Source organism: Syngnathoides biaculeatus, chromosome 7, assembly GCF_019802595.1.
Source record: "Syngnathoides biaculeatus isolate LvHL_M chromosome 7, ASM1980259v1, whole genome shotgun sequence".
Taxonomy (NCBI): Eukaryota; Metazoa; Chordata; class Actinopteri; order Syngnathiformes; family Syngnathidae; genus Syngnathoides; species Syngnathoides biaculeatus.
Window position 1 is genome coordinate 27,706,563 of NC_084646.1, and position 24,148 is coordinate 27,730,710.

Genomic DNA, 24,148 nt, shown 5'->3' on the forward strand with positions numbered 1-24,148 from the left:
AATCTTTCAATTTGAACCATTCCGGGACCATTTCTAATCCGTTCTCGATTCTGGATGTCCAACCTTAACAGCTAGACAGCCGCAGCTTTGCAGCTCATCAAAAGAAAACAATTACCTCAGCAACGTTATGTCTGTCGGTTTGTATGTTCGAAATCTTGTGATACTCAGTAACTTGCACGGTATTTCGACGCCAAGCTTGTGATAACTACTCACACATTTGCTCACTGGCAAACTTGTTCACTCATGTTTGTGGACTATTTTAACTCAGAGGCAATGTCACAAATGGCAACTAGCAAAGACAAAACGTGACCAAATCGTAACAGCATCGCTGTGATACAAATATAAATCAAATCAATCAAAGCAGACACTATTTGGATTTTGAACATGAAAATGAAGTATTCTCAGTTTTAAATTGACAGAAAACACGCACGTGTGCACAAGTTTTTGGATGGGTGGGGGACGTGTGCTGCTGACTGTGAGAAGCGCACCAACAGAGTGGAAGGAGAAGTTACTTGACTACTCGTCACAATACAGTTATTTTATACATCTCCCATGCAACAACCTGCAACATATAGACCCTACCCCTACTTCAAATGGTGGTCTTGTGTTTATGTTGTCATGCTCATTCCTCAAAAACAACCAGTTAGATAATTTTGGTTTACGTGATGTATACCTTTAATCTTGACTGTACTGTTATTGTTCTTTTATTAAATATTAAAACATGAAAAGTATTAATAGAAATGATGAACAAATATTTTTGTTGAAGTCAAGATATGTGCAGGGGGAGGGGACATTTTGATTTAGAGTTCATGGACTTGGGTTTTGAAAGTCATATCACACATTTAGTTGATTGGCACAAATTTCCTGTATTAATATACCGAAAAGAAACATGACTAATCAGTGGTTTATTACCCCTACGATCACACAAGGAATTTTAGCTATCATAAATACCCATTACTACTATGCAACACAACAGCATTTATTAAAATATTTGATGAACAAAATTCAACAATAACCAAAACTCTTAATGATCACTTAATTGTTAAAGCATGTGCATCCCTTGTAGGAATCCAAGTCTCAAGCATGTGCATCCTTTGTATAAATGCAAGTCTCCATTTACATACAGAAGGAAACATTTGTGTAGGATTAATGTATTGCCACGGTACTCACGCTTCTTGCAGATCTTGAGGAATAGCGATACTGCACTTGTGAAAGTAATTATTGGTGATTGCCTTGTTAGTGTTGACTGGGCGCAACCGATCAAATGTCACAATCTCATTGTAGGTGGCATCACAGGACGCATACTCAATTACAAAGAACTGGGAAAAAAACAGGTGATGTGAATAAAGAAAACAACATGGACACTTTATGAAGCATGACTATGATCAGGCAAATATTGTGTGTAGTAAGAGCAAACTCACATCTCCTTTTGTCATGCAAACCTTAGCTAGCCACCAGCCACAAGGTTCTAGCTCAGTGGCTCGAGACAGGATCTGTCAAGACCATAAAACAAAATTATTACATTTGCAAGTGGCAAATGCTGAAAGACACAAAATAAAAACAGGTGAATTGGCCATACCTCCACCTCCTCCCCCTCTTTAATCTCCTTCTTGACATCAGCAGGAGGTGGCATCCTGACATCACTGAAGGGTACCTGGCGTTCTGGTTGCCAACTGAAAATGAAAATTACATTGGTGGTAAAGGTGCAGCATTTGTTTATAAAATAGAAATTGACTGCAACCTAAACTCAGACACTCACTTGTTCTCAAAGGCAATGGTGAGTGAATCATTGTGGATGGCCTTGACTAAGCCCTTTCAAAACAGAAATGGACAGGAATAAGTTCCTCACCAAGAACATCACAGGAAATTGGTCAATATGAATAAAATTACTCTGACTAAAAATCAAAACAACATAAGCATCCCTACAGCTCTTCATTTATTATTAGTGTGTGTCATGTTGGTTTTTGAAATGGTGTACATTCAAAATGTGATAAGCCAAAAGAAATGGTCAAAAAAATTATAGCAATGATTTAAGTTAGAGTCTTTAAATGCTGTAATTATTTTTATTTTTTGTGGATAAAGAGTAAAGACCGCAATTGGGCCTTCAGGAGAATTAATGGCACCTCGGGGGTGAACCTGGGACGCTGGGATTCACTGCTGAACCCTCTCGAGACTGTCGTGGGCCTATCAGTGAAACACTTGATGACGGAAGGACGCCCATTTGATAACTCGTATAGTGCCATCACTTATTTGAACATCCCACAGAACCTCATCGGACCCAAATTATGCATGAATAGAGGGATATTAAGATCTAGTCCTACATCCATCCATCCATTTTGTTTGCTGCTTATCCTCACGAGGGTCGCGGGGAGTGCTGGAGCCTATCCCAGCTGTCAACAGGCGGGAGGCGGGGTACACCCTGAACTGGTTGCTAGCCAATCGCAGGGCACATCGAGACAAACACTCACACTCACAATAACACTTAGGGGCAATTCATAGTGTCCAATTAATGTTGCATGTTTTTGAGATGCGGAAGGAAACCGGAGTGCCCGAAAAAAACCCACGCAGGCACGGGGAGAACATGCAAATTCCAGACAGGTGGTGCCAGGATCGAACCCGGGTCCTCAGAACTGTGAGGCCAACGCTTTATCAGCTGATCTGCCGTGTCCCCTCTAGTCCTACATAATACATCAAATTTTTTTATTATTATTATTCAGCAGCAACAGACAATTAATGCATCCCACCACTGGCACAGACAAACACTGGGCTAACAATTTCTGATCCCGATTACGACATCAATTCAGATTTACACCTCAGAACAATTGTGATTCTTATACATTTTGGGGAGATTGTAAGAAGCTATCGAGTCAGCACTGAATTGTTGAAAGTCTGCTATACTGGATTAATGATAGTGAATTATTTTGATCATTGAATATGAGGTGGCAAGAGGTAAGGCTATTTTGTTTCTCGAAAAATTACTATGTTGAGATAAATAAAAATACCAAAGTTATTGATTAATGATCAGATCAGAATGGGTAGGAGGTGCTATGAAAGTGGGGAGACGGCAATTTTACGCCGGTCTATTAATAGCATTTAAGGTTTCAGTATCAGGGGCCAAAGACCTAATCCGTCAGCTGCTCATGACTGACAAGGAGCAACTGGCTCACACATTTTTAACAAATGCCTCAACGTGTATTAAATAAGAGACGACTGCCGCTCTTCACCATCACTCTAACTTGAAGTTAATAACTGGGTTAGGTTTAAGGTGTATTATGAACATTCTTGGCTAATAAAACACCAAGAAGAATAAATGATATCGCTTCCGTTAGCAACAAATATCACAGCAATATATGGAGCGCGTCCAAACACCTCTGTGACTTCATTTCTTGACGTCAGCGGTTAAGTTAGATAACTTAAAACGCAGTTAAATAGCACGTTTTATCAAGGACTAAGAGAAACAAATGAAGGTGATACTGTAGACTGTAATCACGTTGCTTGCGCTTTGGCAGAAATAAGACGGCGAAGAAGTGGCGAACAGTCGGCGGCGGTGTTAGCTTTGCTAGCTTAAGTGGAGCTCGCAAGGCTAATTCCGGTTACTAGCAAACATTTCGAGTTAGAAACTGTCGCAAAATTCGCCCTCTGAGTTCAAGCTAACGCTCAGAAGCGTACGACATTCTGATGTTGTGGTTCCAGAATAATAAGACTGCATTTACCTTGTAATAAGCCCCGTTGGAGCCACGAACCTCTACCTCCAGTTCTTCCATGTTTGACACGCAAAGGATGCTGGGATAACAGGTGCTCCTTAAAGCGCTAACACTGGATGTCTCATACACAGCTCTCCAAACTTTCTTACGAGGGCTGCACACAGAAAAAATCGAAGGATGGATGGGCCACTTTGACATTCTCCATCCAATTTATTTTTGAACATTTACAAATAAATCTATCAGTGTAGGTGAGGAAATGCAGAGCAATTGTGTTTTTTATTAGATGGGTTTATTTTTAATGGTCACTTGAGAAAGCAATGTACATTTTCTCATGTGCATTAATATTACAGTCTTTAATTTTTTTCCAAGTTATTTGATTTCTCTGCAGTGGTGCGGAGGACAACTAGTTAGAATATCCGGCATCCCATTTCTGAGTACTCTGGTCCAAATCTGGCCTCACCTGTGTGGAGTTTGGAAGTTCTCCCTGTGCCTGCATGGGTTTTGTCTGAGTACTCCGGTTTCCTCCCACATCTCAAAAGCCTGCATGGTCGGTTAATTGAAGACTAAATTTTTCATAGGTCAGAACGTGAGGGTGAATGGTTGTTTATTTGTTTATATGTGCCCTGTTATTAGCTGGCAACCAGTTCAGGGCACACCCAACCTTCTGTCGGTATACCAGTGACCTTAGTGAGCATAGGTCGTATAGAAAATGGCTGGCTGGATGGGTCGTCCACTTTACTGAATAAGGGCCAAGACTATTTTATTTTTCTTTCTTTTCTTTATCTATTTTCTTCAACAAGACTTTTTTAGAACGTCCATCTATCCATTTTCTGCTCTGCTTAAAATAAAATGTACTTGTTGTTGATAGAGTGACCATCATGGGGTTGTATTTTTTTCATGAAAAGCACAGAATGTTAAAATCTCGTGATAAAACACAAGATATTGTCATGACATAATATCATCCATGTTGACTGGACCCAGAAGCAAAGTGAGGCGGAAGAAGTCGTGGAGGATGGTTTATTTGTATTTGAGTTAAGGGAATAATCTCCAAGGCATGATGGTGGAACATCAGGACAAGGAACATACAAGAAGTGGCGGCGTGGCTGGAGAGAACAGCGAGGCAGGGACTATGGAGGATCACTGTAGACGAAGAGGAAGAATACAACTGTGGGGAGTATTGTAGCTTACGGGTGAGGATAGAGCCGATGTAGCATGGGTAAATGTTAATACTCTGGCACTGATTTCCTGGATCTGGCACACTTAAATGCAGCAGTGTAAAATGCTGATTGGATTGCATGGCCGGTATAGTGTTGGTAGTTGGGAAAACTGGAGAAAGACTGGCAAGAGGGGCACAAATTACCCCTTTCTTAAAATGGGGGACCACCACCCCAGTCTGCCAATCCACAGGCACTGTCCCCAACAAAGGAACTACAAGGAGAGACAATGCCTTTTGCTTGTCACTCACCATTCTCTTCGCATAGTCGCCCAACGCCAAAGGGAAATGACCATAATTTTTTCATTCTTCTTTACATGATATACTTTGAATGCTTATTTTTGGCGGTGTGTGTGGATTGGAATGGATTAAGCTATTTATATGTAAAATGTGCTTCTACTTATGAATAATTAATGATATGAAATGACTTACGGAATGTATTACTTTCATAAGTATAGGTATTGCTGTACTTGAACTCTTCCACTTGGGGCAGGATCTCATCCCCAACCCAGAGAGGGCATTCCACCCTTTTCCAACTTGATAGAAAACCACAAAACAAATGTAGACTAGTTGGCAGACACCCATGCACCCTCGAAGACCCTGCTGAGGTTGTAGAGCTGGTCCACTGTTCCATGGCCGGGACGAAAACCACATTGCTCCTCCTGAACCAGAGATTCGACTTCCTGATGGAGCCTCCTCTCCAGAACCCCCGAATAGACCTTACTAGGAAGGCTGAGGAGCGTGATCCTCCTGTAACTGTAACACACCCTCTTGTCCCCCTTCTAAAAATGGGGGACCACCAGCCCAGTCTGCCAATGCTCAGGCACTATCCCCAATGTCCACGCGATGCTGCAGACGCCTGTCAACAAGGACAACCCCCCACAACATCCAGAGCCTTTAGGAACTCCGGCAGTGTTGACAGGGCACTACTTCTCCCTCCTGAGATGCCAGATGGTGGACCAGAATTTTCCTTTAAGCCAAGTCTACTGATGGCCAAGTTTTTGCTTCAACAATCACCAAAGCTACTGCACATTCTGTTTGGACAGCCAGTACCCATCAGCTGCTTCAGGAGTCCCACATTCCAAAAATTCCCAAAAGGACTCTTTCTTCAGTTTGACCATGTCTCTCACCATTGGTTTCCACCAAAAGGTTCGGGGATTGACGCCACGACAGGCACTCGACCACCTTACGGCCACAACTCCAGTCTGCTGCCTCAGCAATAAAGGCACGGAACATGGTCCACTTAGACTTAAAGTCCCCTTCTTCCCCCAGAACATGAGCACAGTTCTTTCGGAAGTGGGAGTTGAAACACCTTCTGACAGGTGATTCAGCCTTATGTTCCCACCAGACTTTCACAATACATTTGGGCCTTCCACGTCAGACCGCTATCTTCCCCACCATCGGAGCCAACTCACCACCGGGTGGTGATCAGTTGACAGTACCTCCCCTCTCTTCACCCGAATCTTCAAGACGTGTGGCCACAACTTCGATGACACAGCCGTAAAGTCGTTCATTGAACTGTGACCTCGGGTGTCCTGGTGCCAAGTGACTTCTTCTTCTTTTCCTTTCGGCTTGTCCCGTTAGGGGTCGCCACAGCGTGTCATCTTTTGCCATCTTAGCCTATCTCCTGCATCTTCCTCTCTAACCCCAACTGCCCTCATGTCTTCCCTCACCACATCCATAAACCTTCTCTTTGGTCTTCCTCTCGCTCTTTTGCCTGGGAGCTCCATCCTCAGCATCCTTCTACCAATACACTCACTCTCTCGCCTCTGAACATGTCCAAACCATCGAAGTCTGCTCTCTCGAATCTTGTCTCCAAAACATCCAGCTTTGGCTGTCCCTCTAATGAGCTCATTTCTAATCCTATCCAACCTGGTCACTCCGAGCGAGAACCTCAACATCTTCATTTCTGCCACCTCCAGTTCAGATTCCTGTTGTTTCTTCAGTGCCACTGTCTCTAATCCGTACATCATGGCCGGCCTCACCACTGTTTTGTAAACTTTGCCCTTCATCCTAGCAGACACTCTTCTGTCACATAACACACCAGACACCTTTCGCCAGCTGTTCCAACCTGCTTGGACCCGTTTCTTCACTTCCTGACCACACTCTCCATTGCTCTGGATTGTTGACCCCAAGTATTTGAAGTCATCCACCCTCGCTATCTCTTCTCCCTGTAGCCTCACTCTTCCCCCTCCACTTTTCTCATTCACGCACATATATTCTGTTTTACTTCGGCTAATCTTCATTCCTCTCCTTTCCAGTGCATGTCTCCATCTTTCCAATTGTTCCTCTGCATGCTCCCTGCTTTCACTGCATATGACAATATCATCTGCGAACATCATGGTCCAAGGGGATTCCAGTCTAACCTCATCTGTCAGCCTATCCATTACCACTGCAAATAGGAAGGGGCTCAGAGCTGATCCCTGATGCAGTCCCACCTCCACCTTAAATTCCTCTGTCACACCTAAGGCACACCTCACCATTGTTCTGCTGCCATCATACATGTCCTGTACTATTTTAACATACTTCTCTGCCACACCAGACTTACGCATGCAGTACCACAGTTCCTCTCTTGGTACTCTGTCATAGGCTTTCTCTAGGTCCACAAAGACGCAATGTAGCTCCTTCTGACCTTCTCTGTACTTTTCCACGAGCATCCTCAAGGCAAATAATGCATCTGTGGTACTCTTTCTAGGCATGAAACCATACTGTGGCTCGCAGATACTTACTTCTGTCCTGAGTCTAGCCTCCACTACTCTTTCCTATAACTTCATTGTGTGGCTCATCAACTTTATTCCTCTATAGTTCCCACAGCTCTGAACATCCCCTTTGTTCTTAAAAATGGGAACTAGAACACTTTTCCTCCATTCTTCAGGCATCTTTTCGCCCGCTAGTATTCTGTTGAATAAGTTGGTCAAAAACTCCACAGCCATCTCTCCAAATTGCTTCCATACCTCTACCGGTATGTCATCAGGACCAACTGCCTTTCCAGTTTTCATCCTTTGTAGTGCCTTTCTGACTTCCCCCTTAGTAATCATTTCCACTTCCTGGTCCTTCACTCTTGCCTCTTCAACTCTTCCTTCTCTCTCATTTTCTTCATTCATCAACTTCTCAAAGTATTCTTTCCATCTATTTAGTACACTACCGGCACCAGTCAACACATTTCCATCTCTATCCTTAATCACCCTGACCTGCTGCACATCCTTCCCATCTCTATCCCTCTGTCTGGCCAACCTGTAGAGATCCTTTTCTCCTTCTTTCGTGTCCAACCTGGTGTACATGTCTTCATATGCCTCTTGTTTAGCCTTTGCCACCTCTACCTTTGCCCTACGTCGCATCTCGATGTACTCCTTTTGCCTCTCCTCAGTCCTGTCAGTATCCCACTTCTTCTTCGCTAATCTCTTTCCTTGTATTACTCCCTGTATTTTGGGGTTCCACCACCAAGTCTCCTTCTCCCCTTTCCTACCAGATGACACACCAAGTACTCTCCTGCCTGTCTCTCTGATCACCTTGGCTGTCGTCGTCCAGTCTTCCGGGAGCTTCGGTTGTCCATCGAGAGCCTGTCTCACCTCTTTCCGGAAGGCCGCACAACATTCTTCCTTTCTCAGCTTCCACCACATGGTTCTCTGCTCTACCTTTGTCTTCTTAATCTTCCTACCCACCACCAGAGTCATCCTACACACTACCATCCTATGCTGTCGAGCTACACTCTCCCCTATCACTACTTTACAGTCAGTAACCTCCTTCAGATTACATCGTCTGCACAAAATATAATCTACCTGCGTGGTTCTACCTCCGCTCTTGTAGGTCACTATGTGTTCCTCCCTCTTCTGGAAATAAGTGTTCACTACAGCCATCTCCATCCTTTTTGCAAAGTCCACCACCATCTGCCCTTCAAAGTTCCTTTCCTGGATGCCGTACTTACCCATCACTTCTTCATCGCCCCTGTTTCCTTTACCAATATGTCCATTACAATCTGCACCAATCACAACTCTCTCGCTGTCTGGGATGCTCAGAACTACTTCATCTAGTTCCTTCCAGAATTTCTCTTTCAACTCTAGGTCACATCCTACCTGTGGTGCATAGCCGCTAACCACATTATACATAACACCCTCAATTTCAAATTTTAGTCTCATCACTCGATCTGATACTCTTTTCACCTCCAAGACATTCTTAGCCAGCTCTTCCTTTAAAATAACCCCTACTCCATTTCTCTTCCCATCTACTCCGTGGTAGAATAATTTAAACCCTGCTCCCAAACTTCTAGCCTTACTACCTTTCCACCTGCTCTCTTGGATGCACAGAATATCAACCTTTCTCCTAATCATCATGTCAACCAACTCCTGTGCTTTTCCTGTCATAGTCCCAACATTCAAAGTCCCTACACTCAGTTGTAGGCTCTGTGCATTCCTCTTTTTCTTCTGACGCTGGATCCAGTTTCCTCCTCTTCTTTGTCTTCGACCCACAGTAGCTGAATTTCCACCGACGCCCTGCAGGTTAGCAGTGCCGGGGGCGGGCGTTGTTAACCCGGGCCACGACCGATCCGGTATGGGATTCTTTAGATGAACGCTCATATTTGTTTGGCACAGTTTTTACGCCGGATGCCCTTCCTGACGCAACCCTCTGCATTTATCCGGGCTTGGGACCGGCCTACAGATTGCACTGGTTTGTGCCCCCATAGGGCTGCATTGGTGCCAAGTGACTAAGTCACCTTTTAAAATGGGTGACCCTACCGGGGCGTGAAACCCCAGACAATCTAGCTCTTAAGATCATTGGGACATACAAATCCCTCCACCATGATAAACTGACGGCTCATGGAAGGGGGGGGGGGTACCGAGGAACTGGATAGAGGGCACCCCGTAAACACACTTGATGAGGTGCATCAGATGTTCATCCTCCGAGGAGCTGGCGACGAGGATGTCATCCAAATAAACGAACACAAATGGCAAGTCCCTGAGCATAGAATCCATTAAACGTTGGAAAGATTGTGCCGCGTTTTTAAGACCAAACGCCATCCTCAGAAACTCGAACAGTCCAAACGGTGTGATTACAGCCGTCTTGGGAACGTCTGAGGGGTGCACGGGAACCTGGTGATACCCGCACACCAGGTCGACCTTGGAGAACAGAATTTTGCCCGCCAGGTGGGCCGAGAAGTCCTGAATGTGTGGAACACGGTAGTGGTCGGGCGTAGTGGCGTCGTTAAGGCGGTGGTAGTCACCACACGGATGCCACCCGCCACTCGGTTTAGGAACGATGTGTAGCGGCGAGGCCCACGGGCTATCCGAGCGGCGGACGATGCCCAGGCGCTCCATGTTGGCAAACTCGGACTTAGCGACTGCTCGCTTCTCGGGGTCAAGCCGTCGTGCCCTTGCGTGAATCGGGGGGCCCTTAGTCTCAATGTGGTGCTCGACCCCATGTTTAGTCGTGGCAGAGGAGAAAGTGGGCCGTGTCAAGCCAAGGAACTCACCAAGGAGGACCTGGTACTTGGTGCCGTCTGAGAGCGAACTGGAGAGACCGCCATAAGTCGCCTCATTGCGGACGCAGGCAACCGTGGAGAAAGTCAGTGCATCCACCCGACGGCCCCCCTTAAGATCCACCAGCAGCCCGTGGGCACAAAAAAAATCAGCGCCGAGGAGAGGGAACGAGACATCGTCAGTGACAAAGTCCCATGTGAAGCGCTGACTCCCGAAACACAAGTCAACAGTCCTTATGCCATAAGAGCGGATAGGGAAGCCATTAGCGGTCAGTAGGGGTGGCCCATGACTCCCGCCAGCGGCGTCCTCCACAGTGGCCGTCAGGACGCTCCTCTGGGCGCCGGTGTTGCAAAGGAATTTGCGCCCAGAAAGGCTCACAGTCGCCACGGAGCGCGGGCTTTGGCGTTTCCCGACGCGTCGTAGTTGCAAGGGGCGCAGCACCTCTTCACTTTCGCACCGAAACGGGTGTGGAAGTAGCACAAGCCTGTGCCAGCACGGCCGTCGGTGGCGATGGGGCCCCTGCTGGATGCCACCCCCGTGCCCGGAGGCGAGTAACTGATCGTCGCGGCCAGCATCTCAGGGGAGAAGCGCTGGGTGGCCAGGAAGAAACGGTCGGCCTCCTCAGCCAGGGCCCGGGGCTCAGTGACTGTACTGTTAGCGAGCGCCGTCTGAACATGCAGTGGCATGTGCCTGAGAAACAGTTCCATGAAAATGAAATTGGGCTCTTCCGTGCCCAGCAGGTTTAGTATCATTTCCGTGAGATCGGAAGTTTAGCTGTCCCCCAGTCCATTAATAGCCAACAGACGTTGGGCACGCTCCGGCCGTGAAAGCTCAAAAACCTTGAGCAGGTGAGCCTTGATCGCAGCATACTTATCTCGGACCGGGGGAGACTTTTTTTTTTTTTTTTTGCATCTGTACTGCCTTCTAGATGGCAGGAGCTCAAACACTTGAGAACCGTGGTGTGTAGTGTTCTAAATAATGTTGAGGCATCGAAAGGAGTAAATGTCTGCCACAGAGGGGAGAGGGCAGCCAATGATCTTCTGTGCTGATGTAATTGTCCTCTGAAGCCTTGCTCTGTCTGTGTCAGTGCAGCTCCTGTACCAGATGGAGACACAGTCCGTCAGCAGGCTCTCGATGGATAAGTGGTAGAAGGTCAGCGACAGTTTTCTGTTGAGGTTGTTTTTCCTGATGACTCTCAGGAAGTGGAGACACTGTTGAACCTTCTTGATGACTGCTGAGATGTTGTATGTCCAGGAGAGGTCCTCAAAGATCAGGACTCCCTGGAACCTGAATGTGTGGACTTTGTCCTTTAATGAAGAGTGGATCTGGTTCAGTTTTGTTCCACCTGAAGTCCACAGTGGTCTCCTTTGTTTTTTTTTAGTGTTCAATGTCAGATTGTTGTCTGAGCAGAGCTGGAACAACTGAGTGTCACTGGGGTCATTCAAAGAAAGATAAAAAGCTGTTGAGCTCTTCTGCCAAAGACTCGCTTGTGTCTCCTTGTGTCATATCACAGCCTCTGGAGATTGTGAGGCTCTGTAGACTCTGCCACACCTCCTGAGTTTTGTCCCTGGTGAGATGGGACTCTATCCTCCTCTTGTCCGTTTTGTCATCTTTGACACCTGTTTCAGTTCAGCTCGACCTGTGCTGTAAAGAGCTCTGTCACCTGACCTGTAGGAAGTGTTGTGGGCCCTGAGGATTGAGTGGATCTGACTGTTCCTCCAGGGGTTTTGGTTTGGAAAAACCCTAATGCTTTTCTTCACATCCACAGTTTCTGTACAGACGGGTTACACAAAAATGTCACTTCCTGGTTCTTCCTCAACACAAAATCCAAGAGAGACTTTCCCTGGTGGGAGAGGAAAAAAACGATATACAGCAACATTTTAACAGTGAACTTTGTAACTTTGCTGTGAAAAAACGGATGGGTCCATTCCGGATGATTATTTTTGGTTTAAAACATACTAAATTTTATGTTTTAGGTGCCAGCGGCCCTTTAAACGGGGTCCACCTGTTTCACACCTATTTTTCACAAAATGCCACGCTGCAATTTTTTCATTTTTTTTTTACCACACCCCTTTCAACAAATTGCCCAATTGGACAGCCTTAAGAGTGTGTATATCATGAATGCTGGAAGTTGTTGTTTTTCTGAGAATCTACTGGACCCACAGGTAACTTGTTTGACGTGTAGCAATCAAATGTATACTGAAAACATGGACTAATCTGGTTGGTCACATTGCGCGGCTATTATTTTGAACACTTCTGTATTTCAGAGGAAAGAGTGTTTAATTGTTCTGCCTGTCACTGTACATTCCTGAAATAGATACTGTAGGGATTTGCGAGTTTGGACCCTACGCGTGTTCACGAGTCGAGAAAGATATGACCAATTATTAGAAAAAGTTAACAGCAAATGTATTTATTACAACGGAATGTCCAGTACAGACATCCGGGTCTTATCTAGGTATCTGCCGCACACGAGACCTGTGTCTTCTGGCAGGATAGCCAAAGAAGAAGACAAAAGCTGCCCAATAACACACGGTTTTTATATCTATGGGTCCATGGTAGAAGTGGCAGCCACCCCCACCCCCCACCGCCACCCGCAGTCAGATCCTGGGCTGGGATGGTAACTTTCCACTCCTTGTCTGGTGTCGTTCGTCTCCACGGCAACGCCTGGGAGAGGAGTATGGCGCCAGCCGGGTTTCTGCGTACAAAGATCAAGGACAACCACCGGCTCCACAACACATCCTTGTCTGATTAGCAAATGGACAACACTTTATCTGTTGATTAAATGTATAAGGTCATATTTAAGCAAATAATGAAAGTGCAATAAAAGTAAAATAGTATTCAATACTTTAGATTAAGTAAGATATATTACTTGTAGTAAATAAATACTTTTTATGACAAATTCAGTTAATCACTGCATTGATGCACCTTTTTACCTTCTTATTAACTTGTTGAATCTATTGATTTGCCATTATTTTCTTGCAAAATGCATTTTCAGAATTAGATATTTTTAATCAGTAAGCAATTTTTCTTTAGCGTACACTGCCCAAAGCATAACATTATTTTCATGTCAGTAATGCTCAGTTTATTTTCTTTGTGTATACCCTGAGAGAGTGATGCATTTTTGACTACTGATGAGACTAATGTTTGGTGGTGACTGTTGGATTTAGCTAAAATTGTGTTTCTCTTCGGTTCACAATTTTGAGAAAAACAATGTAGCTTTTTTGGTGGTCACACACATGGTTCTGTATGTGCTGACTTTGTACACATGTATGTCATATACATTTAATTGAATAGCTCTTTAAATTATGAACTGAATGTTTTAAATAATAAAACAATTAAATAGGGTGATGGGAAAGCTGGGGAACAGGAAATGTACACCCTTGACTGGTTGCTTGCCAGGTGCAGGGAAAATTTAAACATTTCATACCCATCAACAACTTCTTTTATTATCGACTTAACATGCAGGGACAATGTGGAGGAAAATCGACAGGAAGGACACAGGTGAGTTTTGAACGATCAAATTCTGAAACTGTGAAGCAGAGAAGCAAATCCCAATAAAACCAGGGCGCTAGAGTGGAAATACGAAACAGCAACCATTGAGAACCATGTTTAAAATATTCAGAAGGAATGATGGAACAATTAGCAGCAATTCCTTCTGCTAAATGCGGTCGAGTAGTTGTTGTTGAAACAAGCCACAGTCTAATCAGTTACAAACAGCCACTGTGACACCTAGTGGCCAACAGTTAACCATATGGGGACTCCAAAGCAATGTTTATCCTCCTGAGCCGCTGCTCAGGCACAAATGTAGACAGCAAAAATAATCTTCATACTTCTAGTTAAAACTGATATTACTGCATGTAGACAAAACCTGGAAACACGGGGAAATATACAATTTGGCTTATTTAGTATTTGTTTTGGTGGCACGATGGCTCAGCTGTGTCGAGTTTGCATGTTCTCCCCATGCCTGCGTGGTTTTCTCCGGGCACTCCGGTTTCCTTCCACATCCCCAAAACATGCAACATTAATTGGACAGTCTAAATTGCCCCTAGCTGTGTTTGTGAGAGTGACTGTTATCTGTCCCCATGTGCCCTGCGATTGGCTGGCAACCAGTTCAGGATGTAGCCTGCCTCCTGCCTAATGACAGCAGGGATAGGCCCCAGCACTCCCGCGACCCTTGAAAGAAAATGAATGGATGGATAGTACTTATCTTGCAAGGTTCATAGATTGTACATACAGACCTGACAACCAAATAATCATTCATGCAGAATCTGGGTTTATCTTTTGAAAGGTAAATATATCATTACGTATATAAAATTAAGCAATTCATATTAGAAGAAAGAAAATACAAGGCAAGTAACTCAAATTTCATCTTATGTCAGAGCTAACTTACATAGAGGCATCACATTAATGATGCAATAATATCCATTCAAACTCTGAGCCGCTTATCCTCAAAAGTGCTAGAACCTATCCTGAGTATACTATGGTAGGAGGCGGGGTACACCTTGAACTGGTTGGCAGCCAATCGCAAGGCACATAGAAACAACCATTCGAACTCACAATCACACTTAGGGACAACTTAGTCTTTAGAATTAATGCATGTTTTTGGGATGTGTGAAGGAGGAAACTTGCAAACGCCACACAGGCGATGCCGATATTTGAACCCCGGTCCTCAAAACTGTGAGGCAAATGCTCTAACCAGTCACACCACCGTGCCGCTCAGCCAATAATAAAAAAAAAATATTTGCATGTATCTTTTTGTTTGAAGTTTGCATTTTTGTTTTCCCCCACCTCCATATACATGCATACTGTATAGGCGGCATGGTGGGGGCAGCCGGAAAGCGTTGGCCTCACAGTGCTGAGGACCGGGTTCAATCCCAGCCCTCCCTGTGTGGAATTTGCATTTTCTCCCGTACCTGCGTTAGTTTTCTCCGGGCAGTCCGGTTTCCTCCCACATCCCAAAAACATGGAACATTAATTGGACACTCTAAATATCTCCTAGGTGTGATTGTGAGAGCGGTTGTTTGTCTCCAAGTGCCCTGCGATTGGCTGGCAACCAGTTCAGGGTGTACCCTGACTCCTGCCCATTGACAGCCGGGATAGGTTCCAGCATTCCCGCGACCCTTGTGAGGACAAGCAGCTAAGAAAATGGATGGATGAATGTATTGGCCATCAGTGCAGCTAGTGGTTGATCTCACTACCCAAGCCAACTGGGATAGACCAATGACTGAACAGGATAAGCAGCAGAAACTGGCGAGATGACTGGCTGAATAGACAGGAATACAACAATTCATACAGTTGAGTACACTCGTGAGGCACTAGCATCGATGTACTGGAACCGAGAGGTGGCTACATTTTACATACCTGCAAGTTGCAACTAAGTATCAAGCAGGGGCCTAGTTGAGGGGAGTGTCGGGAGATATCCCGTCAATTTTCTTAACCATTCCCGTTTTCGGGATTTGTGATTACATTTTCATCATGTAACAAATTTTTGTCCGATAAAGCAAGGTCATTTATTTAAATGGATTTTAGTGGCTGATTAAATCTGACTGACATGTGTAGGAATACAGAATTGTATTACCTCCCTTCAGTCCAAGCAATGCTGCCAGCTCCTTCACTTCGGTAGTCAGGCTCTGACTTGTCATCGGTGTGCTTGGTGTATCAGGAAACCATTCCATTCCATTTTCCAAGGGTTGTGGGAGTGCCAGAGCCTATCCCAGCTAAGTTCGGGCAAAAGGTGGACTACACCCTGAACTGGTCACCAGTCAGTTACAGGGCAAACACCACTGAGTTTTTAAAATGTATTTTCGGGATACCTTTGGTAGCCTCATGAATAGTTTGTCATGGTGTGCAGACATCTAATACCTCAGACTGACTTATTGGACAGACAGAAGTATAGTGCTTGGCATTGCAGCAATTAAAAATATAGCAAACAAGCCTGTAAAAAATGCAATGTACAGTGAAGAAAATAAGCATTTGAACACCCTGCTATATGCAAGTTCTCCTACTTAAAATCATGGAGGGGTCTGAAATTTTCATCATAGGTGCAAGTCCACTGTGAGAGAGATAATCTAAAAAGAAAAATACAGAAATCACAATGTATGATTTTTTTCAAACAATTTATTTGTGTGATACAGCTGCAAATAAGTCTGTCAACACCTGAGAAAACCAATGTTGAGAAATACAGTTTCAGCTCTCTCCAAAGATTTTCTATTGGGTTTAAGTCTGGAGACTGGCTAGGCCACGCCAGAACCTTGATATGCTTCTTATGGAGTGACTCCTTGGTTTTGCTGGCTGTGTGCTTCGGCTATTTGTCATGTTGAAATCTTCAATGCTCTGACTGAGGGAAAGAGGTTATTCCCCAAAATCGCACAATACATGGCCGCGGTCATCCTCTCCTTAATACAGTGCAGGCGTCCTGTCCCATGCGCAGAAAAACACCCCCAAAGCATGAGGCTGTTACCCCCATGCCTCACAGTAGGGATGGTGGTGACTTTCTCCCATCACTCCTCAGTATCATCCAAATGTTCATTGGAAAACTGAAGATGGGCCTTTACATATGCCGGTTTAAGCAGGGGAACCTTCCGTGCCATGCATGATTTCAACCCATGATGTCTCAGTGTATTACCAGCAGTCACCTAGGAAACGGTGGTCCCAGATCTTTTCATGTCATTGACCAAGTCCTATTGTGTAGTCCTGGGTTGATTCCTCACCCTTCTAAGGATCATTGATACCCCACGAGGTGATATCTTGGATGGGGCTCCACTCGGATTGAGATTAATAGTCATGTTTAGCTTCTTCCATTTTGTAATGATTGCTCCAACAGTGGACCTTTTTTCACCAAGCTGCTTGGCAATTTCTCTGTAGCCCTTTCCAGCTGTGTGGAGTCGTACAATTTTTTCTCTGGTGTCTTTGGACAGCCCTTTGGTCTTGGCCATACTACAAGTTTGAGTCTTACTGATTGTATGGAGTGGACAGGTGTCTTTATGTAGCTAACTGCCTCAGACAGGTGCATCTGATTCAGGGTAATACATGGAATGGACGTGGACTTTTAAAGGCAGACTAACAGGTGTTTAAGGGTTAAATTTGTAGCTGATAGAAAGGTGTTCAAATACTTATTTGCAGCTGTATCACACAAATAAATCGTAAAAAAAAACCATACATTGTGATTTCTGGATTTTTCTTTTTAGATCATCTCTGGCGTGAATGAGAGGGGCGGAGGAGGAAGAGTGAAGCTCCAGGGAGAAGAGATAGCGAGGGTTGATGACTTCAAGTACTTAGGGTCAACAATACAGACCAATGGTGAGTGTGGTAAGGAAGTGAAGGAACGGGTACAAGCGGGATTGAACAGTTAGTGGAAGGTGTCTGGTGTTCTATGTGACAGAAGAGCCTCCACTAGGATGAAGGGCAAAGTTTATAAAACAGTGGTGAGGCCGACCATGATGTATGGATTAGAGACGGTGGCTCTGAAGAAACAACAGGAAGCAGAACTAGAGGGAGCTGAAATGAAGATGTCGAGGTTATGCCTCGGAGTGAGCAGGTTGGATAGGATTAGAAATGAGCTCAAAGTTGAATTTTTTGGAGATATGGTTCAAGAGAGCAGACTTAGATGGTTTGGACATGTTCAGAGGCGAGAGAGTGAGAATATTGGTAGGTCCTGAGGATGGAGCTCCCAGGTAAAAGAGTGAGCGGAAAACCAAAGAAAAGGTTGATGGATGTTGTGAGGGAGGACATGAGGACAGTGGGCGTTAGAGAAGAGGATGCAAGAGATGGGCTTAGATGGAAAAAGATTAAATGCTGTTGACCCCTAACAGGACAAGCCGAAAGAAAAAGAAGAAGATAACCTCTCTCACAATGGACCTGCACCTATGGTGAAAAATTCAGACCCCTCCATGATTTCTAAGTGGAAGAATTTGCAATATAGCAGGGTGTTTAAATACTTATTTTCTTCACTCTATTATCCTCAATCAGATGCATCTGTGTGACGTCGTTAGCTGCATAAAGACACCTGTCCAACCCATACAATCAGTAAGACTCAAACTTGTAACGTGTCCAAGACCAAAGAGCTGTCCAAAGACACCAGAGACAAAATTGTACAACTCTACACGACTGGAAAGGGCTACGGAGAAATTGCCAAGCAGCTTGGTGAAAAAAGGTCAACTGTTGAAGCCATCATAAAATGAAAGAAGCTAAACATGACGGTCACTCTCAATCGGAGCGGAGCCCCATTCAAGATATCACCTTGTGGGGTCTTAAAGATCCTAAGAAAAGTGAGGAATCAGCCCAGGACTACAAGACAGGACGAGAGCTGCGACCACCGTTTCCAAGGTGACTGCTGGTAATACACTAAGACGTCATGGTTTGAAATCATGCATGGCACGGAAGGATCCCCTGCTTAAACCAGCATATGTCAAGGCCTGTCTTAAGTTTGCCAACGACCATGTGGATGATACAGAGGAGTCATGAGAGAAAGTTTTGTGGTCGGATGAGACCAAAATGGGACTTTTTGGTGATAATTCCACTATTCGTGTTTGGAGAAAGACGAATGATGAGTTCCATCCCAAGAACACCATCCCTAATGTGAAACATGGGGGTTGTAGCATCATGCTTTGCTTCTGCACATGGGGCAGGACGACTGCACTGTATTAAGGAGAGGATTACTGCAGCCCTGTATTGTGAGATTTTGGGGAGCAACTTCTTTCCCTCAGTCAGCGCATTGAAGATGGTTCGTGGCTGGGTCTTTCAACATCATAATGACCCGAAGCACACAGCCAGGAAAACCAAGAAGTGCCTCCGTAAGAAGCATATCAAGGTTCCGGCGTGGCCTAGCCAGTCTCCACACTTAAACCCAATAGAAAAGCTGAAACTCCGTGTTTCTCAGTGACAGCCCAGAAACTTGTCTGATCTAGAGAAGATCTGTGTGGAGCAGTGGGCCAAAATCCCACCTGCAGTGTGTGCAAACCTGGTGAACAGCTACAGGAAACATTTGACCTCTGTAATTGCAAACAAAGGCTACTGTACCAAATATTAACATTGGTTTTCTCAGGTGCAGAAATACTTATTTGCAGCTGTATCACACCAATAAATCATTTTAAAAAAAATCATACATTGTGATTTCTGGATTTTTCTTTTTAGATTATGTTTCTCACAGTGGACATGCACCTACAATAAAAATGTCAGACCCCTCCATTATTTCTTAGTGGAAGAACTTGGAATATGGCAGGGTGTTCAAATAGTTATTTTCTTCACTGTAACTTTCATTTAATGATCATATTTTCTTGTTTTTATTGTACTTCAAAATTTTAATTATAATTTATGTAGATGTTTAAAAGCACCATTACGTCACTATTAAAAAATATCAAATTTACCCATCATTGATTTATATTCTTGCATCCCAGTCTTCACTTACACCTATTGTTATTATGAAAATTATATACAGTTTTTGGGAATTTGTGACCCTTGTCTCGTGTATAAGAGAAGTTGTGTCATGATCCTGCCGCTCCAGCCTGGGCTGGGCGGTTGCGCTGATTGGAAGGTGCACACCTGCGCCTCATGCAGCCTGATTATGCCATGGATTTATATGACCGCGATGACAACTGGCCGGCGCCAATTCGTATGATCTTCATGTCCCATTCGTGTGCTCCGGTATCCCTGATTGAACCTGTGTGTACCGACCTTCGTCCGTTCTCCGACCAACCTTGGAAGCCTGACTCCTTTGATACTTCTGCCTGCGTTGATTGTTCCCCGGTGCGCCGACTCCCGCTTGCCCAAAGTCCCAACTACCGCTGCTGCGCCGGACTGCCTGCTCGATCCGCTACCTCTGCATATAATAAACGTGTCTCTTCTTGAACTACCTTGCGTCTTCCGAGTTCCTGCATTTGGGTCCTACTCTCGTTTCCGATGGGACGTGACAGAACGAACTGGCCAATACAGGACCCAGCAGGAAAGACCCGGCGTCGCCGGGACCAACGCAAGGTAGACCGTCTGGCGGAGGACCAAGCCTGTCCAATCCGGGTAGGCTCCCTGACGTCCTCCACTCCCGTGTCTTACGCTCCGCCAGCGAGGTATGAATACGTCCCGAACACGACCAGTCCGGCTCCTCATATTCTTCTGGACTCTGACTTTTCGGAATATGAGGAGGACCGCGATTTGTATGACCGGCTGCCTGAGTACGACTCCGACGACTTTGATTTTGAATCTCTTTGCCCGGCTTTTCATCCCAGTCAGTTTGCTCCGCCTCCCCGCGTTTCCAGCACCCGAGCGACTTCGCCCGGTAGATCCAAGTACACCAATCGGTACGAGGGAACCTGCTTGGCCATCTACACGGGACCTCCGCGTGGAGGCCAGAGGAGACGCCCCGGCCGGGCGCTCCCTGGTGTCTCTCGCTGCGCGGCAATGAAGACACCGTCCTCCCACTCCTCGCCGGCAACAGTGAGACTGGCAGACCCGCAGCTGGTGGCGAAGCTTCCAGCCCAGAGGGAGGAGGAGCCGCCAAACCACGAGGCGTTCTGTCGCGAAATGCGGGCGCAGATAGAGAGGCAGAGTGCGGAATTGGCGGCTCTCACGGCCCAGGTCCGGCAAGGATTGGCGAACCAGCCGAGCTACTCTGACGTCGCAACGGCGACGGACTCGCTGCTGATGCAGGCTCACGTGGCAGTTGGAACTGACCCGCTTCCGAGACACGCCCACGTGTCAGTTTCGACTGACTCTCCGCCTGCTCAGGTTCATGTTGCCGTGGAAACCGACCCGCCCCCTTGCCAAGTGCACGCCGCAGTGGGAACGGACTCGCCACCTCAAGTGCACGTCGCAGTTTTGGCTGTTCCGAGCAGAGTTCACGCGGCAGTCGGAACTGACCCGCTCCCGAGACACGCCCACGTGTCAGTTTCGACTGACTCTCTGCCGACTGTCGTTCACGTTGCCCTGGAAACGGATTCGCCACCGCGCCACGCCCACGTTGCTGTTTCAACGGATGCACTGCAACCTCACGTGGCAGTGGGGACCAACCCGATGCCGCCTCACGTTGCTGTCCAGGAGGTGGCGATGGCTATGGGGTCGCCGCCTTCTCACGTTGCTGTCCAGGAGGTGGGGATGGCGATGGGGTCGCCGCCTTCTCACGTTGCTGTCCAGGAGGTGGCGATGACGATGGGGTCACCGCCTTCTCACGTTGCTGTCCAGGAGGGGGCGGTACTGGCGCCGCCTTCTCACATTGCTGTCCAGGAGGGGGCGGTACTGTCGCCGCCTTCTCACGTTGCTGTCCAGGAGGGGGCGATGGCGTCGCCGCCTTCTCACGTTGCTGTCCACGAGGTGGCGGTGGTGATGGCGTCGCCGCCTTCTCACGTTGCTGTCCGACAAGAGCTGGGGAGTTCTGATGAGCCACCCCGGAGCTGGAGAGACTTCGGGATGGTAATGGTGGCGGTCATGGCTCTGGTCCTTCTCTCCATCATCCTATTCGCTATTGGCCTCATTGGTGACCAATCCACGGCTGCCTACTGACCAAGCCTCGGTGGCGACCAATCCCTGGTTGTTTGGCAACTACGGCGTGGGAGGTTCTCGTCTGGAGCAGTGGCCTGCCTCGCTCTGGTGCCTGCTTCTTCGTTTGGTTCCTCACAGAGGTCGTCCGCCCGAATCGCCCCATGGGGGCCCTGGTGCTTGGCGTCCGGGTCGTCCTCCTGACCTGTCCACCGCCTCGTGTTTGGTGGCCTGGATGGCCACCAGTCTGGGGTTCAGGGGGGAGTGTGCCCTCCTCCCGACCCCCTTTCGCCCACCCCTGCCTGTATTAATAATTGTCTGTTTCTTTCGTTTAGGCACGTCTGGGAGCCGTGCCTTTGAGGGGGGGGGGGGTACTGTCATGATCCTGCCGCTCCAGCCTGGGCTGGGCGGTTGCGCTGATTGGAAGGTGCACACCTGCGCCTCATGCAGCCTGATTATGCCATGGATTTATATGACCGCGATGACAACTGGCCGGCGCCAGTTCGTATGATCTTTATGTCCCATTCGTGTGCTCCGGTATCCCTGATTGAACCTGTGTGTACCGACCTTCGTCCGTTCTCCGACCAACCTTGGAAGCCTGACTCCTTTGATACTTCTGCCTGCGTTGATTGTTCCCCGGTGCGCCGACTCCCGCTTGCCCGAAGTCCCAACTACCGCTGCTGCGCCGGACTGCCTGCTCAATCCCCTACCTCTGCATATAATAAATGTGTCTCTTCTTGAACTACCTTGCGTCTTCCGAGTTCCTGCATTTGGGTCCTACTCTCGTTTCCGATGGGACGTGACAAGTTGGTGGCGTCAGGGAATTTTGAGATTTTAATTTGGGACCCACCAGTCACCCAATTTTATGAATGACTGGAGTAGTGATGCAGTTGCAACTCTTCCCTTCCAATACAGCATTTCAGTCACCTGTGCACAAGAGGTCTCATAATCAAGATGGCAGACACCACCCATGGTGGTTGAAATCAACCAGGCCAAGCTCCACTGGGACTTACAGATCTAGAATGATAAATTACTGGTGGCCAACCGGCCCGACATATTAGTAGTGGATAAACAGCAGTTGTGATTGATGTAGAAATCCCAAATGATTGCAACAACATAACAAAGGAGCAAGAAAAGCTGAAGAATTATCAAGGACTGAAGGAAAAACTAGAGAAAATGTGGATGCTGATGGAAATTAGTGGTGCCCGTGGTGACTGGGGTGCTGGGGGGCGTAACCCCCAACCTGGTTGGTTGGGTCCAGCAGATTATCAGGGAACAACAACATGAAATACTGGGAACAGCTAAGATTTTATGCAGAACCCTGAAGCTCTCAGGTAGAGGACCTGAGCAAGAAGGAGATACCGCCCGGGTGTGCAGGAAACATTTTATGTAGCCAGAGTGGCTGTGAATTGAGCATTTTTTCTGTACTCTGTGTGTGTGTGTGTATGCGTGCATGTGCCTGCGTGCGTGCATGTGCGCGTCTCACTTGGTCTGAAGACATTACTCCAGACCCTCACATTCTGCCTGATAGTCGGTCTTCACGTTCAGATATTAAACCAGTTTACAAATTCCATTATGCTAAGCCTGAACACTGGTTGAAAAATGATGAACGATTATGTGAAACACATAATCTCCCTGCTGCACCATCATTGCAATATGACAGCCAAATTTCATTCATCCTATCCAATTTCTTCCTTATTGAGGAGAGAAAATTACTGGTCCCAGTAATCAGATATGTGGCGAGGCTATGTGAAGTTAAGCTCACTCCCATTAGGCTTGCTGCATTGCTCCCGGTGTAGTCAAATACACACGGACCCACGTGACTGCATCCACACACTAACTCAAACACAGATACACATTCAGAAACGTCCCAAACTGCACTTCTCACTTCCTATTTCAAGGATTATTATTTGGCCTTGATATTCTGTATTTTCAACAACATGATCAATCAGTGATGCAAGTTTGAAACAAAGGATTCTTCGAGCTGTTTAAGGTGAACACGGGCACTTATGCACATACATCACGATTGTGCTTCTCCTTTGCATGTCACAAATGTTTTTTTTTTTCTCTCTCTTTAATAGTCATTTGGTGAAATAGCTCAAATGAGGATAAGATGGACGAATGGCTATCTAATAATAGTGGAACATCATCTCACATCAATATTCATTCCATCTGCCTTTGTGGAGGAAAATCACCAGCACAGTGCTAGAATAAACATGTCATTTGCTGCTAATGCAACCCACATATCATAAGTGTATTGAGCCTACGGCTCTGTTTGTTCTCCTCTACAC

The 24,148-nt window shown here is 46.2% G+C and overlaps 1 protein-coding gene across 5 annotated transcripts in view; it reads right to left on the reverse strand.

The window, feature by feature from the left end:
• fxr1 (FMR1 autosomal homolog 1) overlaps nucleotides 1-3,858 on the reverse strand; it is a 41,582-nt gene extending 37,724 nt beyond the window's left edge. For all 5 annotated transcript variants that reach the window (XM_061824931.1, XM_061824929.1, XM_061824930.1 and 2 more), the window contains exons 1-5: nucleotides 3,714-3,858; nucleotides 1,760-1,812; nucleotides 1,580-1,673; nucleotides 1,422-1,493; nucleotides 1,171-1,319 (exon numbers count right to left, since the gene is read on the reverse strand). In XM_061824931.1, coding sequence (XP_061680915.1) covers nucleotides 1,171-1,319; nucleotides 1,422-1,493; nucleotides 1,580-1,673; nucleotides 1,760-1,812; nucleotides 3,714-3,764 — 419 coding nt within the window. In that variant the 5' untranslated portion in view covers nucleotides 3,765-3,858. The remainder of the gene's footprint in view (nucleotides 1-1,170; nucleotides 1,320-1,421; nucleotides 1,494-1,579; nucleotides 1,674-1,759; nucleotides 1,813-3,713) is intronic.
• Nucleotides 3,859-24,148: the final 20,290 nt, after the last annotated feature.